The sequence below is a fragment of the Bemisia tabaci genome, chromosome 10 (genome assembly GCF_918797505.1).
Source record: "Bemisia tabaci chromosome 10, PGI_BMITA_v3".
Classification (NCBI taxonomy): Eukaryota; Metazoa; Arthropoda; class Insecta; order Hemiptera; family Aleyrodidae; genus Bemisia; species Bemisia tabaci.
In genome coordinates this window covers 19,411,481-19,429,183 of record NC_092802.1, presented here as the reverse complement: position 1 = coordinate 19,429,183, position 17,703 = coordinate 19,411,481, and the positions used below count along the sequence as shown (strand labels likewise).

The 17,703-nt window shown below is 41.7% G+C and overlaps 1 protein-coding gene across 2 annotated transcripts in view; it reads right to left on the bottom strand.

Moving 5' to 3' along the window:
• The window catches only part of LOC109033369 (uncharacterized), a 358,654-nt gene that overhangs the window by 54,668 nt on the left and 286,283 nt on the right, over window positions 1-17,703 (bottom strand). For both annotated transcript variants that reach the window (XM_072305106.1, XM_072305107.1), the window contains exon 30: window positions 7,437-7,604. In XM_072305106.1, the coding sequence (XP_072161207.1) occupies window positions 7,437-7,604 (168 nt within the window). The remainder of the gene's footprint in view (window positions 1-7,436; window positions 7,605-17,703) is intronic.

Below are 17,703 nucleotides of genomic sequence, written 5' to 3'. Positions count from 1 at the left end.
TTTGCCCCGCTGATGAATACAACCAAAATTACGATAAGGAGAGGGATGGAGTTCTTTACTCCGTAAAATCCGAAAACTCGGAATCCTCCCCCCCCCCCCCAGAATTTGAGATTTCAGTATACCGGAGGCAATGAATGAATTTAGAGGTAAAGATAGAGGCAGGTGCCCATTTTTCATTAGTTCTGCCATTTAACTCTTCCCAAAAGTCAGAAAAAACAAAAACTGTGTAAAAAATTGTGGGAGGGGGCGGAGGCGGAGGTTCCACTGTGAACGTCCTTGGGGAAAAGTTTTTAAAGGAAAAGTAGTCTCATTTTGACTTACAGAGCACGTTCCTGCAGAATGACCGTTTAGCGCGAGAAAAACCTTTATTTCGCCGGTCACATGGTGGTAATTTAGGCGGTGACGTGAGTCGTGACGCATTCACGTCAAAATAAACGTTTAACTACGTCACTGAAACTATGAGGCATTAGGAATCAATATTTACCGATTTTATAGGATAATCAATCGTAAAATCATCGGTTGCGTACTGTTTAATTGAGGTCTTTTACTCGATTCCTATGAAACAACGCATTCCAAGAGAGTGTGTTGCTCTCTCAGCGATTGGAGCGATACGGTATATTTGTTTTTACTTACTTACATTCACTCTGAGGAAAAGTTGCCATAGTTCGCAGAAAATGTAAATTTTGAAATAACAGAGTCATCGCGACAGGCTGCGATTAAAGTAATGTCTAGCACAATACTACCTTGACGAAGGAAATTTGGCAACGCTTGATGAATCATACGGCGTTTTTCCTTAGCATGACAGCCTAATCAGTCAACCTGGACCAAGAATCTCGGATCAAGCTGCCGAAATTTTCGGAATACGGATAATTGCAGAAAATTTTAGCCGAATTGGATTTATTTCTATCAAACGGAACTAAGCGCCATTGGGGGAGGAAGAGAGAGGGGGGGCTTGGATTGGCGGGTGTTGCAGAACGCGCTGCTCGTCCCGTCCTATACTCGCAATGCATTTCCATGGCGCATAGTTCCGCTTGACAGAACGCGCTATCCGGGATTCTAAAATCCTCAAAAGGAACTCAATGGAGATGTTGCATGTGCGAGGAATTTGCGATTTGATTATTGATTCTTAAGTAAAAGTTCGCGAGAAACACGATAGTGCCACTGGTTTTCCCTGAAATCAATTCCTAAACTCATAAAAAGCTCTAAAAGTTGAGGCAAAATGGAGGGGATATCCGACGTTATCCTGAGAGTCCACCTCCTCTACATCAAGACAAACTCTCCATGCAAAGATAGGCAGCAAATACTCGTACATTAGCAGGGTTGCCACTTTATATTTTGCCTCAAATTTGAGAGCTCTTTTTGAGCTTGGGAGTTGATTTCAGGGAAAACCAGTGGCACTATCGTGTTTCTCGCGTGTTTACATAATAATAGATGGTGAAATCGCAAATTCCTCACACATGCAACAACTCCATTTGGCGCTTAGTTCCGTTTAACAGAAATACGTCCAATTGATTTCAGATGCGGTTTTAAAATTAGAGCAAATCAATATGATTCGTATATGAGCCAGGGCCCGGCCTGGGAGTTTTCGTTGAAAAAAGGAAAGGGGGTTTGAAGGTTTGAGGTTCGGGAGGTTTTTGGGGGTTGGGGGGGGGGGGTTTGGGGGGTAGATTAGGGTTAAAAACGGATCATATCCGATGGCGAAAATCCGCTTACCCTCTTCACGGCAGTTCCGTGGAATTCGGAAGTTTCGGAGCGTCGTTTCCAGAGCTTTTCATAAGCCGCAACATGTGTTGCATCCGGAGGTTGCCGATTCTCCCAAAAATACGTGACGATTAATCGCCGCTTTACGTAGAGACAAAATCGAACATGACAACCCTGTGGGCCGCGCTTCGCAGAACGGTACTAAATCTATTCTGAACCTCGGCCAGAGCTGCTTACGCTGTTTCCAACCGCGTTGCAACCGTATTGTGACTAAATGCCGCCCGGGAATTTTTAATTATGGACATTGATGCCACGTAAATTGAAAGGGGAATGAGGGGGGGGGGGGGTTTACGCGAAAAGAAAAGTATTTCGATCGCACGCTGTAGAAATAACGTGCATAGGCACATGTACAATATGTGCTGTTGTGGGTAAGTTCTAACCCTGTCCAGGGATCCATTTCGACAGTTAGGAAGTGTTCATGAACTACGTATAACGTATATTTTCGGCATGTTTGCCCCCCCACCCCACTGGTAAAAAAAACCTCTTGGACCAATGCCACATTGCATTGACTTAAGAGTGCAGTTTCTTGTCGCCGGATTTTAGAGTCTTAAACTCTTGTTTCAAGCGGATTTTGCATTGAAACAAGAGTCCAGACTCTTAAATCCGGCGACAAGAAACTGCACTCTTGAACCAAGAGCTTTTTTTTTACCAGTGAGCTCCCCCCGTGTATCGCTTTTGTAATGACGCACACAGGATCGAGTCGATCAGGGAGGTCGGATATGAAATTGTTGACTAAAATTGCAGATTTCGATTTCTACTCTGTCACATTTTAAATTTAGAGTGGTGCCATAAGAAGAAAATTTCACAACGAAACCACTTTCAAAGCCTCAAAGTTGTGTATAACAGAGAAATAAGATTTTCAAAGTTGCACTGTCCGCACAACGCGGCGTGTTTCTCGGTTTCCGAGTTGCTTTTTCGCGGTTTGAATGTGTGCATTGCGTTCTACAGCGCCATTAACATTTGAAAAATGTATTTGCGAGTCTAAATTCGTACATGATTCTTAGTAACTTATTACGGTCGGCGTTGCCACAGAATTTACATAATGAAATTCCCTGACATTTATCAGATTTTTCAAAGACATTTTGATAAAATTCCCTGACACTTGTGGACATGCCAGACGATTTAAAATACGCAATTTGAAATAGTTTCCACAAAAAATCTGATGTTCGAATCGTCCGACCCATTCAAGAAGCACATAAAGGTGAATTAACCATTTTTCCCTGACACTTTCGTCATTTTCACTGAAATTTCCAGGTTTTAACCGACTTTTGAAAAATCTCTGACATTTTCCGGTATTCCCTGACCATGGCAACCCTGTCTTTAAGGGCAGACACCTCTAGAAACCTCTAAACAACTCTAGAAACCTCTGAACACCTCACTGGAAAAAAAAAAACACATTGGATCTAGAGTCTAGACTCTTGAAAACATTGACAAGAGAAAGGACTCTTGATTCAATCAGATTTAAGCTTAAATCAAAAGGAAATCCGCTCAAATGAAGAGGCTTGGTTCTTGATTTAAGCTTAAATCTGATTGAATCAAGAGTATTTTTCTTGTCGATGTTTTTAAGTGTCTGGACTCTAGATCCAATGTGTTTTTTTCCAGTGCTCTAAACATCTCTAAAAACCTCTAAATACCTCTGTAAACATCTAAAACTCTCTACAAAACAATGATTCAGAGACGATGGCAAAATAAAAGCTCAATCTGGCAACATTGTGAGGCTGGACAGCTCGGTGCACGGTGGCGCTTGCTCGCGGTCGGCGACGGTTGTAGAGCATTCGCGTTCCATGGTCCACGGCCGGTTAAGCCGCGGTTCCACAGGCAGCGCGCGACGAGGAGTTGGCTGCCGCGCGACCAGTTGCAACCCTAATGGACCTGTTGCAAACCACAGTTAGACCAAAAGAGAGGAGTACATCTCCTAGCAAATAGCTCAAAAATTACGATGAGCGCATCGGGAAAGTCTAAAATACACTCCTGACTTCACAATCTGCCCCCAAAAGTGCAGCCATTCCTCTAACCAATTTCTAACACACAAAATTTCACTGTCAGTCTGCAGAGTCTGCAGAGTCTGCAGATTCCAATTCTAACCAAAATGACCAAGAATGTACATAAATGAGCGTTCTTCCGCAAACGAGTAATTTTATGCAAAAACTAAGTCAAATACGTGCTTCATAAACGAGGGTTCCTAACGATTGTGTTAGTAAATCGCTCCGGATAATTGAAATTCATTGGTTGGCTGCATTTCTGAACCCTAACTTTATTCGCGGAGGCATCGGTGAAGGCCTGATGGATTTTCGGAGTTTCACATCTATCTATACTCTCGCTATACACACTGGAAAAAAAACACATTGGATCTAGAGTCCAGACTCTTAAAAACATCGACAAGAAAATGTTCTCTTGATTCAATCAGAATCTAGCTTAAATCAAGAACCAAGCCTCTTAATTTAAGCGGATTTCGTTTTGATTCAAGCAAAAATCCGATTGAATCAAAAATATTTTTTCTTGTCAATGTTTTCAAGAGTCTGGACTCTAGATCCAATGTGTGTGTTTTTTTTTTTTTTTTTTTTTTTTTTTTTTTTTTTTTTTTTTTTTACCAGCGTAGGTACTCTACAACCTATTAAAGATGAATTCCTTTTGTCCTAACCCTCAGTTAAAAGGGACTTAGTTTCAGGGACTCTGAACGCGTCGATTGTGGACAAGGATTGTGGACGCGGACAAGGTGACGTCGCGCGCTGTTTGTGAGAGCGTGGCTTCAGGAGGTCCGCGTCGGTCGCGGCTGCTGTTGTTATCAGAGCAAGGTCGGACCACGAGCGCACGGCTCCCGACAGAACCGATTACGCGCTTTCATCCTCATATTGGCGGATCCTCACTTGGTCTCCAGTTTCCACTTGCCGGACATTTAAGTTGCAATGTGGATAAACAGAGACAAAGAACAAACAAACAAAAAAAACACAATAAATATCAGTTATAGAAACCGATTATTTTGGTAGACGCGCTTCGGTTCAAAGAACTGTGCGCTCGAACGATCCGACCGCTTCAAGTAACAAAATTAGGTCAAAATCTCGTTGATTTACGGTCGATCGCAAGTAGAGAGACCTAACCTCTAAATTCGACTTCAAGCTGCAAAAAATATATTCTAAACTCAAGCTGTACGCAAGTTGGTAATGCATGATTGAAAACTATGAGTGCACCAAAATGGCCTGGTTACACGATTAAATTCCCGTCAAATTCCGATCAAATGGTGACTGATGCGCACCATCTACCGTCAAATTTCTGCGGCCTGCAAAAATTTGATAGTAGATGATGGAACCGTGGGGCTCATCCTTCATCTGATTTCCACACAACCGTGCTTATTTCATGCTTATTTCAATCAACACGCTGTTTTAATTAATTTTACTCACCAATCTAGATAACTCTCGACCGCCATCTTGGTCATCATTTTGATCGGAATTTGACGAGAATTTGATCGTGTAACCAGACCAAAAAAAAAAAATTCAGCCTTGTGAACCGAATGTCCAGTGTTTCATAGCATCCCAAACATTCGGTTTGTCAAACTGAATCTTCGGTTCGCGTAACCGAAAGTTCAGTACATATGACCAAACTTAGCTCGTCAGTTCACTTTATCACACGAGTTCGGTTACATGAACCAAAAACGGTTTCGGTTTGAAAACCCAAAAATTCAGTTCGAAGAACCGAACTAGTTGGGATGATATGGTACACCGAACTTCGGTACTTAGGATCGAACGTTTTTTTCAGTGAATAGGGGTGTTCTTACCATTAAAGGATAACCTTACCGCAACTTTGGTCAAATTATCACTTGATCTTAAACATGCCACGATGATTGGTGATGGCTACCATTCAGAGTTCAGATATGAAGCACTAATACTTTGATACTCTCATTTTTCTCGAAGTTTGGGGAATTTTCGTGAGATCTCTATTTCAAAACCGGAAAGTCTCTTTTTTTCCGTCTTTCCGGCGCAACGATTTTAATTTTGCAGATTTGAAAGGGCAGGCGGGCATAATTTTGCTCACGACGACGCACTAAAAACGTCCCAGTCGTATCCAGCAGGCGCAGTGTTGAACACAAGTATATTAAAAATGGACTACATTATCCAATTCGGAACTAAAATTTCTTGCTCATCTGTAAAACACGTATGTGCGTCAGAAAACTAATGGTCCATACATTGTTTCTAAATTGAGACAGGAATGGAGATGTTACATGTGTGAGGAATTTGCGATTTGATTGTTGATTCTTATGTAAAAGTTCGCAAGAAACATGATGGTGCGACTGGTTTTCTCTGAAATCAACTCCCAAGCTCAAAAAAAGCTCTCAAGTTGAGGCCAAAATAGAGGGGATATCCCACGCTATGTCCACCTCTACATCAGGACAAACTCTCCATGCAAAGATAGGGAGCAAATACATTGACAGGGCTGCCACTTCATTTGGGGACTCTAAAACTGAAAACACGGCATTTGCTCCCTATCTTTGCATGGAGAGTTTGTTCTGATGTAGAGGTGGACTCTCAGGATAGCGTGGGATATCCCCTCCATTTTGGCCTCAACTTGAGAGCTTTTTCTGAGCTTGGGAGTTGATTTCAGAGAAAACCAGTGTCACCATAGTGTTCTCGCGAACTTTTACATAAGAAACAACAGTCTAATCGCAAATCCCTCACACATGCAACATCTCCATTGTAGTTCCTAATCGCATAATGCAGTCCAAATAATTTATCCGAAAGATCGGCACGAACCAACGAGGGGGGGGGGGGGAGGGGGCTGGATCCCCTGAGCATAAATTATAAAAAAGTGAATGCAGCGATACGCGCGGCAAGCAAGTTTGATTTATTAGCGCCCCCTGAGGACAAATTTGATTGACCTGTCATCTCGCAAGTTTTCCGTCGTTTTTTATGATGTTCTGATGCATTTGTGAAGGATATAAATTGCCAGATTTGCGATTAAATATGCGGCACAGAGAGGGAAAGAGTAAGGACGATTGAATTGAGAAAAGTAATAAAAATATCGAAACAGAAATTAGGTCGAGAAAAAGGAGAAAAAAACTACTTTATAAGGGCGATATTGCGACTAGTATTGAACGTAGAAAGTTGCTGTTCAGACAGATCTTATTATTTTTAGCTAATCTACGAGATTCTAGAGCCCCTTCCAGTGGCGTGGCGTGAATTGCGATATATCGATTGTTATACCATTTAAACCTATGGTAAAGAATCGATTATTTAGGTGTTCGCTGCGAACACCCTGTTAATCGATCCTTTTCCATAGGTTTAAAGGCATAACGATCGATATATTGCAAAGCACGCCACGCCACTGACCCCTTCGTACTGAGAGTCAAGACAATGTGAATCCATTTCTGATGGGTTCCCGTATTTTAGGCCTCCACAGTGTCACAAACGGGAGTAAAGACTACATTTTCACCGATTGCAAAGATTATCATCTGGAATGGACCAGGGAATTACTGGTTCGGCAAGGAACCAACGAAATGAGAGAAGGAACGGAGAAAGGAATTTGAGAATGGGCCGATCATAGATTACAAAAAACTTTCAATTTCTGTAATCTTTATTCCCGTTTGTGACTCCATGAGGGAGGGTTGTCTTAACTCTCAGTATAAAGGGACTCTAGCGCAACTGGCCCATTACACATACTCTTTTGCGATGCAATTGTCTTACCTTGTCTTCGGCGATGGGTTTGAGGGTGCCCGAGGGATCATCGGGGGATATGGGAATGTGGACGGCGGGGGGGCCCCAGGACTCCTCGATACGAAGTTGGATCCCCGCTAAGGCTGCTGCTTCCTCCTTGCTGCACGGGAGTTCGCCCCCGACAACGTGCTGAAGCAGCTGGAACAGACAAGCAAAAACAACGTCACTGATAAATTTTCCAAAGTCGTGTTAGTTAGGATTAAAAGTAAAAAGAGCTTTTGCCTAGGCTTAGGTGATGGCCTGGTTACATGCTCAAATTTCCGTCAAATTCCGATCAAAATGATGACCAAGATGGCGGTCGAAAGTTATCTAGATTGATGAGTAAAATTAATTAGAACAGCGTGTTGATTGAAATAAGCATGAAATAAGCACGGTTGTGTGGAAATCAGATGAAGGATGAGCCCCATAGCTCCATCATCTACCATCAAATTTTTGCAGGCCGCAGAAATTTGATGGTAGATGGTGCGCACCAGTCACCATTTGATCGGAAATTGATGGAAATTTGAACGTGTGACCAGCACATGAGAGGTCATAATATATTGACTTTTTATTCGAAGGAACAGCATTGTCTGCACTTAGCATGAATCATTTCATCGATTTTACCCAGCCATTCTTCAAACTAACACATCTCCTCTGTTTCTACGGTTTCTTTGAAATCTAATGCATAGTGCGACTGCCCGTTGGCACGGGGCGCATATTAGCGCCTACAAGATTGCGGAGATACTTCACGCATTGCGCAAAACACAGTGCGGTCGTTGGTCGCCACGGGATTCATACGAGCGCCTACAAGACTGCATGAATACTTCACGCATTTCGCCGAACGCAGTACAGTCGCCGCTCGCCGGTCAGCGTGAAACGCATATCGACGTTGTAGGTCGAGAATCACATAACTCGGTTTGCGACGTGGCGCGTCGCAGACTTCCTGTCATACTTTATTTTTTAAACTCGAGATCAGGATGACTCATTTGTAGCAAATGTTTTTGCAGTTATGTACTTTTTGGAGTGGCGTGCCAAATAATTGAAAACGTTTTAGACAGAATTTGATCAGTGCTTTGCAATATATCGATTGATCGGTTATTTAAACCTATGGAAAAGTATCGATGAACAGGGTGTTCGCAGCGAACACCTTAATAATCGATTATTTACCACAGCTTCAAATGGGGAAATATCGATGGATCGCAAAGCACGCCACGCCACTGAATTCGATGCATATTTGGAGTAAGTTACATGCTTCCCGACGCGGTTTTTGTCATTTTAGAAGCAACGTTTCTTTCGTTCCAGCAAAAGTTTGAAAAATACACTGGAAAAAAAACACATTGGATCTGGAATCCAGACTCTTAAAAACATCGACAAGAAAAATACTCTTGATTCAATCAGATTTTTGCTTAAATCAAGAACCCAGCCTCTCAATTTGAGCGGATTTCCTTTTGATTTAAGCAAAAATCTGATTGAATCAAGAGTATTCTTTTCTTGTCAATGTTTTCAAGAGTCTGGACTCTAGATCGAATGTGTTTTGTTTTCCAGTGTACCTATAAAAAGCACAAAAACCTCCAGCAAGGAGAAATATCACACTACCGGAGCGGTCAGTTTCAGCCACTACGCTCAAAGGAATTTCAAGCTTACAATAGACTTTAGCGATGGCCGTCACTCTCAACCGTGGATAATACACTTTCACCCTTTGACCCTCTAGAGTGTTGGAAAGCGCGCCCGCTTGACCGCGCACTCTTTGACCAATTTCCATCGACGCCTCATCTGAGCCACCGGAAGCGGAAATCGTTGCCGCGACGGATTTCCCACCCGATTAACCGCGATATTGAAACCCTTCCGATAAAAATCGCATACATCCAACGCGGTTCGAACGTGATATAGGCTGTTTTTACGAATCGTCACCTCGCCGGCCCAATTGACCGCAACGGAATCCCTTCGAGTGAAAATCACGCATATGCAATGCTCTTCAGATGGGATATCCGTCGTTTCCGGTCAAGAATGCTCGACGACAAAGCCACGTGGTGGAGCGCACGCAAAACGGGTGCATCGAAGTATCACATGTTGCATACCCTCCGGGAGATCTTGGAAAACTGCCCGATTGTTTTTTTTTCGTTTAGAGAGAGGAGGAAATCGCTTTTATTCTGACTTTAAGCTTCATTTAAGCGTCTGCTTCTCTTGGCAGAGTGATGGTCCATATTTTCCGGTCGACTTATTTCGGTGATTATGATGTGCGGCGTTGCCACTTGGTGCGCGGTTTTGCATTTTTTTTGTAAAATAAGATGTAAAGTAGCTCTATTTTTGTATTAAATCGGCGAGAATTTTAGCGCTCTTTTAACAAATCTGGATTAAATTGGCAGATAAATTAAAGGGATGAATGTGTTAGGCTAGTAGTCAAATCAAGCATTTTGCCTAGTGCCAGGAAAAATATAGACAGTATATTTGATCTTCGAAAGAAATTCTGGGAATTTTCTGATTTTTTATGAAAAATGTTCCAAATGCCGTAAAAAGAAGAAAAGAAAAACGCGTGAAATATTTGAAAAATTTTCGATATTTAGCAAATTTATTAGAGTAAGCAGTTATCTCAAAAGTTTCTCATTAGAGATTATTTAAAAGTTGGACGGTAATCAATTTGGAGGAGAGTTGAAAAAACAATCAAATTTAAGGAATATTAGGTATTATGCCAATTTGTCTCTCTTTTAGTTAAAGTGTTAAAAAATTCACAGATCGACATAAAACCTGCATAAATCCAAAAACCTTTAAAGATTTGACTATTTTGCCTGGCCATTTGATAAATTGCCTGATATGGCTTTCAGCGTACGGAATTAGTGATAAAATTCGTTTTCCGGCAAAACTAGTAAAAATGTACACCCTGCTCAAAGTCTAATTATGCCTCAGTAAAACTAGTTATGTCACATAAAGATTCGTTTTAACGATGAGAATCCGGTAAAAGTAGTATTATCCGCGGATTTTAATTTTTGAGCATAAGGAGAATCGACTGAACAATAATGACAAAAGAAAGAAATGCATTATAAAAGCTTAGAAAAAATCCCGCACAGTCAATTCTAGTGATGAACGTAGGGTTTCCAAAACTAATTTGGGGGATAGGATATCATACGCTAAAAATTTTAAATCATTTAATCATTTTTTAGTTTTTCGGAGAATAACAGGGAGAAAAGCGTCGAAACACTTTCGTTACACAATCAAGTTATACCAAAAAAAGGAGGAACAATCGATGAACCGCAATGAACCACTGGCCAATCAAAGAACTGACGATGTCATTAATAACCTCTAATTTTGCTAGTTGTTTGACTACCCCCCCCCCCAAAAAAAAAAAAAAATCCGACAGAATGTTTTGACGCCAATTAACAAGAAATCTACGTATTAGCGCCTTCAAGACTTTAGAAATACTTCACGCATTGCGCCAAACGGTGCGGTCGACGTCAAGCCCATATTAGCGCCTACAAGACTGCATGAATACTTCTCGCATTGCGCTAAAGGTACAGTCGCGTTTTGCATCAATTTCAGCGATACTTTTATCATGAAATGCATTTTTTACGAACCGAACACGCGTAAAGTGAATTTATCTGACATACTGCATTGAAATCGAACGGATACAGCTGTTCTATCGTCTTGATTAATAGTGTGCCACGGGAGGTCACGACAAGATATTACGGGAGTAGCAAGCTCGCACGGGAAATCATACGATTTCTGATGAAAATAAAAAATCAGATCCATTTCTTGGATCTGGCAAAGATGCATTGGAATTGATGAATGGAAGACCAACGGCGAACTTCCACAGAAGCGGAGGGACTGCCTTAGGAGCTCATTCATCAAAATTAGATGCGTCTGAAACGCTACGTTTCTTGTTCACATAAACACAACTCCCTGATATTGGAAAAGTCTGCTTTCCGAACCCTCCATACATGCTGAAAGAATATGTGCGTATTACAGCACTTGATGATGTTCCTGACCCCTCTCAACCTATAAATAGTGAAATTTTTCTTGATCCATTGGAAAAAAAAACACCTTGGATCTAGAGTCCAGACTCTTGAAAACATTGACAAGAAAAAATACTTTTGATTCAATCGGATTTTTGCTTGAATCAAGACGAAATCCGCTTAAATTAAGAGGCTTGTCTTGATTAGTTCAACAAGTAAACATAGCCTCAAAAGTCAATTTAGAGATCTGAGGGAACGGGCCTTTTGTGATAGATTTTATATTCTTTTGAGTACCAATGGCAATGAAAAGTGAAATTGTTAGGAATTATCTCATCTTCAGCTATTCTGACAATAATATCCTAAAATTTTGGTTTGAGGTTATGTTCTATTGTTGTGAACGAAACGATGCATCGAACCACTATCCAATACGATCCATCGGAGAAATGACGCAGCCACTAAATCTTTTGCTCGTCCAAACATTAATACGTAGGATTTGATCGGTTAATTAGTGGAGTGGCCACGACGCGGCGACCAGCGGACACACGGTGTCACATTCCCAGCGTGTCATGTCTTCAAGGAATGTGTCAACGCTTTTTATTCCCTCGCGCCCTGCTCAAAGCCCGACCAAATTCAGACTCAATCCTCTTCGAATCAGCCTTGAGGTGGCTAAACTTCGATTCGGCTCCGACACTAAAAACGCCCAACACTATCGCTTCGAGAGCCTCGTTGCCAAAGATTTGAACCGAGAGTCGACAACGAAATGTTGATGGTTTTCTATCATGGTTAAAGAGCTGATCCGTCGTGGGGGTGCAGAAAAGGATGCGTTTGCGTGGAGTGCCAAATCTAGAAGAAGTATCACAATCCCAACATATACTCCTAGTTGATTAGTCATTAGGCAAGTCTGAGCGTTGAGTTCCGAAAGTCTTCTTGATTCCCATTGTTGCTACCCCTAAATGGACTGCATTTTGCAATTTGGAACTATAAATTCTGGCTCTTCTGGAAAAACACTTATGTGCATAGGGAAACGAATGGCACATACGTTGTTTTTAAACCGGGCTAGAATTTATGGTTCCGAAATTGCAAAATGTAGTCCAAATGAGAGCTTCTTTGCATCGGCCACCATTCTGAACTATTTCCGTTAGTTCTGCCCTGTTGGCAAAATAGCACTAGGGGAGGAGCGTCTCTGAAAATTGTTTCTGATCTCACAGTGGGCTGATTGTTGAGACTGTTAGGAAAAGCTATAGACAAAGAGGACACAGGGAGTATGGAGCGATGGAGCGATCTTATTGATAGAAATGGATGGTTCTTTAGACTAAGGGGGTGAATGATGGATTAATTATAAAGTCTCTCGTGAGTTGCCATTAGTTAGTCTATTACCTACTCGATTTGTCCATTGCAAGCACTCGCTTTCACCAATGGGATCCCTTCCCTTCCATATCCCTTTCGTCTTCTTTGTCTATAGCTTTATCTATCAATTTCAACAATCGGCCTGCAGGATCCAATATCCATATTCTTTCTACTAAGATACTCCAGTGAAGACTTTCCAGTTGTCCATGAAGCACCTGCTCCAGCGTTTGTGTGCTCGTTAGTCGAGGGCCGTAAGTATGAATGGAAATTATAAAGCACCAGCGGGCCGATTTTTGAAATTGATAGACAAAACTATCGACAAAGAAGGCATAGGGAGTATGGAGCGATCCTATCGATTGAAATGGGTGGTTCTCATGGACTAAGGGGGTGAATGGTGGACTAATTATAGGGTCTCTTGTTGGTTGCCATTAGTTAGTCTATTACCTACTCGATTTGTCCATTGCAAGCTTTCGCTTTCACCAATGGGATCCCTCCCTCTCCATATCCTTTGTGTCTTCTTTGTCTATGGCTTTGTCTATCAATTTCAACGATCGGCCTGCAGGACCCAGTGTCCATGCTCTCTCTACAAAGACACTTCAGTGAAGACTGTCTAGTTGTCCGCACTGGAAAAAAACACATTGGATCTAGAGTCCAGACTCTTGAAAACATTGACAAGAAAAAATACTCTTGTTTCAATCGGATTATTGCTTGAATCAAAAGGAAATGCGCTCAAATTAAGAGGCTTGGTTCTTGATTGAAGCAAAAATCCGATTGAATCAAGAGTATTTTTTCTTGTCGATGTTTTTAAGAGTCTGGACTCTAGATCCAATGTGTTTTTTTCCAGTGATGCCCATGCTCTTTCTAAAAAGATACTTCAGTAAAGACTGTCTAGTTGTTCATGAAGCACCTGCTTCAGCCTTTGACATGTTTACAGAGTGTATTGTCATAATATTGCGAGCTCAGGGACTCCCGCGGGAGGGTGGCCGACCGGCCGGGCGCGAAACGGGACGGATTTGGAAATGTGTGCCACCGAGCCGCCGCCGTTTAATTGCTGATTGTTGAATTGTCGGCTGATTTACTGGCGCGGCCCGCCGACTGACTCCGCTCGCGGATTCTGATTGATTGACGCTTGTCTCAAATCTTGCGCCAAAACGGGACGAAAGGTCGCCAACGATCCTCCACCATGTGGACGCTGCCACGTGGGGCTCGGCATGAAAAAATTCACGGCGGAATTTGATTTGGTTTTCGGACGGATTGGCAACGTGGGGCTGGCGTGGCTCTAATCGCGATTTGGTCAGAGTCTGCGCGAAAAATGAGTCACGCCGTCGAATGGGAGCTTCGCTCGGGTAAACGCAACCCTCTGAGCATGTTACGTCACAGCACGTGCACTGAAAAAAAAATCTCGGTGTATTTACTAAGAAAAGGGTAAAATTACCAAGAATTCAGGGTTCTATTTGATCCCAGTTTTTTCTTGGTAAAATTAGCATTTATGGAAGTGGTAATTTTACAGAGAAATCTCGGTAAAATTATTGAACTTTCTCGGTAATTTTACTGGACCTTGGTAAAAACGCCAATATTTTTTATCGACTGTGGTAGAATTACCGAGATAAAATGGCAAAGTTACCGGGAATCGATTACCAATAAAAGTGGTATTCTTACCTGAAAAAAACAGTAAAAATACCGGTTTTTAGGTAAGCTTACCAGTCTGTCTTGGTAAAATTACCAATAATTGGTAAAAAAAGTGAGATGGTGAAGGTACCAACGGACCCTGGTAAAAACACCGAGAATTTTTTTTCAGTGTGCGTCTGAAAGTCGAAATTATTGCATTTCGGATCGTTGAAAAGAGGCACAAATGTGACACTACGTGCAGGATGCATTATTTCATGAATTTCCGAAATTCAAGAAATACAATGGAAAGTATTTTCCAAATTGTCAATGGGTCAGTTGCGCTGGTCACAGAATTGTGTTTTGATGCTTGATTCTTGTAGATTGGCGAAAAAATAATAAGATCTGTCCAAACTGCAACTTGCTACATTCAATATTAACCGGGATATCGCCCTTTGAAAAGTCAGGTTTTTGACGTCATCCGCCGCGGTGGTGACACTTATGTTTTCATTAGTGACGCACATTTTGCACTGGTTACTCAACGCGTAACTCGGATGAATGATATTAGCGCCTGCGAGACTGTGAGAATACTTCACGCATTGCGCCAAACTGTGCGGTCGGCGTGGACCGCACATTAGCGCCTACAAGTCTGTATGAATACTTCTCGCATTGCGCCAAAATCGGTGCAGTCGGTCAGATTTTTTACTTCATCCACCGGTGACATCTTTGGTTTCTTCCTTTTTTGTTCGATAGAGGGTACAACGCGAAACTTCAACGACGTTTAAACGTAAACAAACTCAAGAAACAGACGGATTTGCACTCTACAGATCTTCTTGTCAGGAGATAACGAAGTCGCCGCGGAGAGATTGGGCGGTCAGTCAGTTCACCTCAGTTTGTTTACGTTTAACGTCGCTGAAGTTTTGCATTGCACCCTCTGCATCACTGATCGAACAAAAGAGTAGGAAACCAAGGGTGTCACTGCAGCGATGAATGACATCAAAAACCTGACTTCTCAAAGGGCGATATCTCGGTTAATATTAAACGTAGAGAGTATGGTTCGGACAAATCTTTTTATTTTTCGCTGATCTACAAGAATCAAGAATCAAAACACGATTCTGTGACGAGCACAACTGACCCAATATCAGCTCACCCTACGTAACAATGATAACACTGCCAATATTGTTTGACTACATTATTTCATTCATTTTTACAACGTATTTTTCAAAGTAAGAAAAACACCTAAAAATACAGAAATAAATTAAAACTTCAGCTTCATGAGACGCATTTTGAAACTACACTGATGCCAAACTTGGAGAGCTTTAGCCTAAAATTTACATGCATAAATTCTAGAAAAGTGGCGAAAATGTTTCTCCCTTGTCTCATCTCATTTTGCATCACAGCAAGGATATATAAAGTGTCTTGGGTTGTTTTCTACGATTCAGAATTAACAAGGGGATGGATTGTACCGTTTCCAGTGGCGAGGCGTGAATGATCGATGATCGATTATCGATATTTCCCTATTTGTAGCTATGGTATAGAATCGAACATTAAGGTTTTCGTTGCGAGCACCCTGTTTATCGATCCTTTTCCATATGTTTAAATGGAAGATCAATCGATGTATCGCAAAAGCACGCCACGCCACTGACTTTCCAATTTAAGGGAACCCGGCCACGGGTCCAAAATACACATACATAAAGTCGCTTTTATAGCGCCGCCTCGCGCTCTGCGACGCCCAATCGCCATTGCCCCCTATCCTCCCAGAGATCATCAGGCAATTGGCACCTTCTGATCTCCTCCTCCACCCCTTGTCGCCAACCTTTCACAGGACGTCCACGCCGTCGCCTTCCGGGAGGAACCCAATCGAAGACCTGCTTGGGCAACCGGTCGTCTGCCATCCTTCGCACATGTCCATACCAGACCAACTGCTTGGACCTGATATCGTGCACGATGTCCTTCTCCACACCCATGATCTCGCGTACTTTTACATTGCGGATACGCTCTCTTCTTGAGATACCAGCAGACCTCCGCCAAAAGTCCATCTCAGTTGCCCTAAGCATGTCTTCAGTTCTTTCCAAAATACTTTTAATGAATACTTTATAGTAGTAGTAGTTTGGTGGTATATTTTTTTCAAATACTATTGGTGTCAGTTCAATGTCACAGATGAATCATAAATCAATTTGAGAACTCATTAATACGAGGAATTTTGACTAAGAGAAACACTAAACTGGGAGGGTAGGGGCCCGTCCATGATTGTCAGGTCATATTTATTGAAAAACTGTAGAAAATAAAAAGAACTTTGTTAGAAAATGCGGAGCAACAATATGCCTGAAAAAATGCATCCTAGAACTAAGCCCCTAATCCCATGGAAGTGACTGACTCATTGTCACGCTATCCCTGTTTCATCAATTCTTAGAAAAATTATGGAATTCTGCCGGTTAGCCGATTCTAATTTAGTAGGCTGAGCTCCATTATGGCGTGAGTAAGGTGGAGCTATCTTATCTCAACGAAAACAGCAAACGATACCTAGAATATTCTTTGTAAAATTACGCATCGAAACGATGTTTGCTCTAAAACTATTAGACATACACACATGTATTTGCGCAACTAACACAGGACGAAATGCACTTCTAATGTTCTCTCAGGCTTACATTTGCGGCGCAGTTTAAAATTGACGCAATTAAATGAAAAAAATCTATATGCATTGTGACATGAGCTCTCCCGTACGTGTATTCTTATGAATCTTAGGGCTCACGTCAGAATGGATATATGTATAGGATAAAATTGTATTCATAATACAAAAAGTTCGCGTTGTTCCCACAACAAAGTAACGTAACTTCATTTCAACGTTGCAAAATTTCCACTTGCAATGCAAGTTGCAAATTCTTCAGGAAACTGTTAAGCACGAGCATTTGTGCCTGAAAATGTCACCAGCTTTTATTCTAATCCTAGGAAAAACTCAAACAATTTTTGAACGGATTCATATTGAAAGATCATATTCGTTCGAGAAAACAACTAAAATTCATTACTGACTGAGTGCATTTTGAAACCTTGGGATTGAGTTCCGTTGGAATACGTTCCTCCGTTCTTGAGATGACAAATTCTCCAGAGCAACCAGTTATTGGATTTTGAAAAAAAAACGCATTTAAACGTATCTGATTGGTTAATTCAAGAAGCTATGGGTGCATCGTCACCTTTCGGCCAAACTATCACAAGCGCCATGCGACGTTTGAAAATTTCCGTCACCATTAAATGTTTTTTCAACGACATTTTTCAACAAAGCTGTCCGAAAAAAAAATGCGTTAAACGCATATTAGCGCCTACAAGACAGTAGGAATACTTCACACATTGCGCCAAGTAGT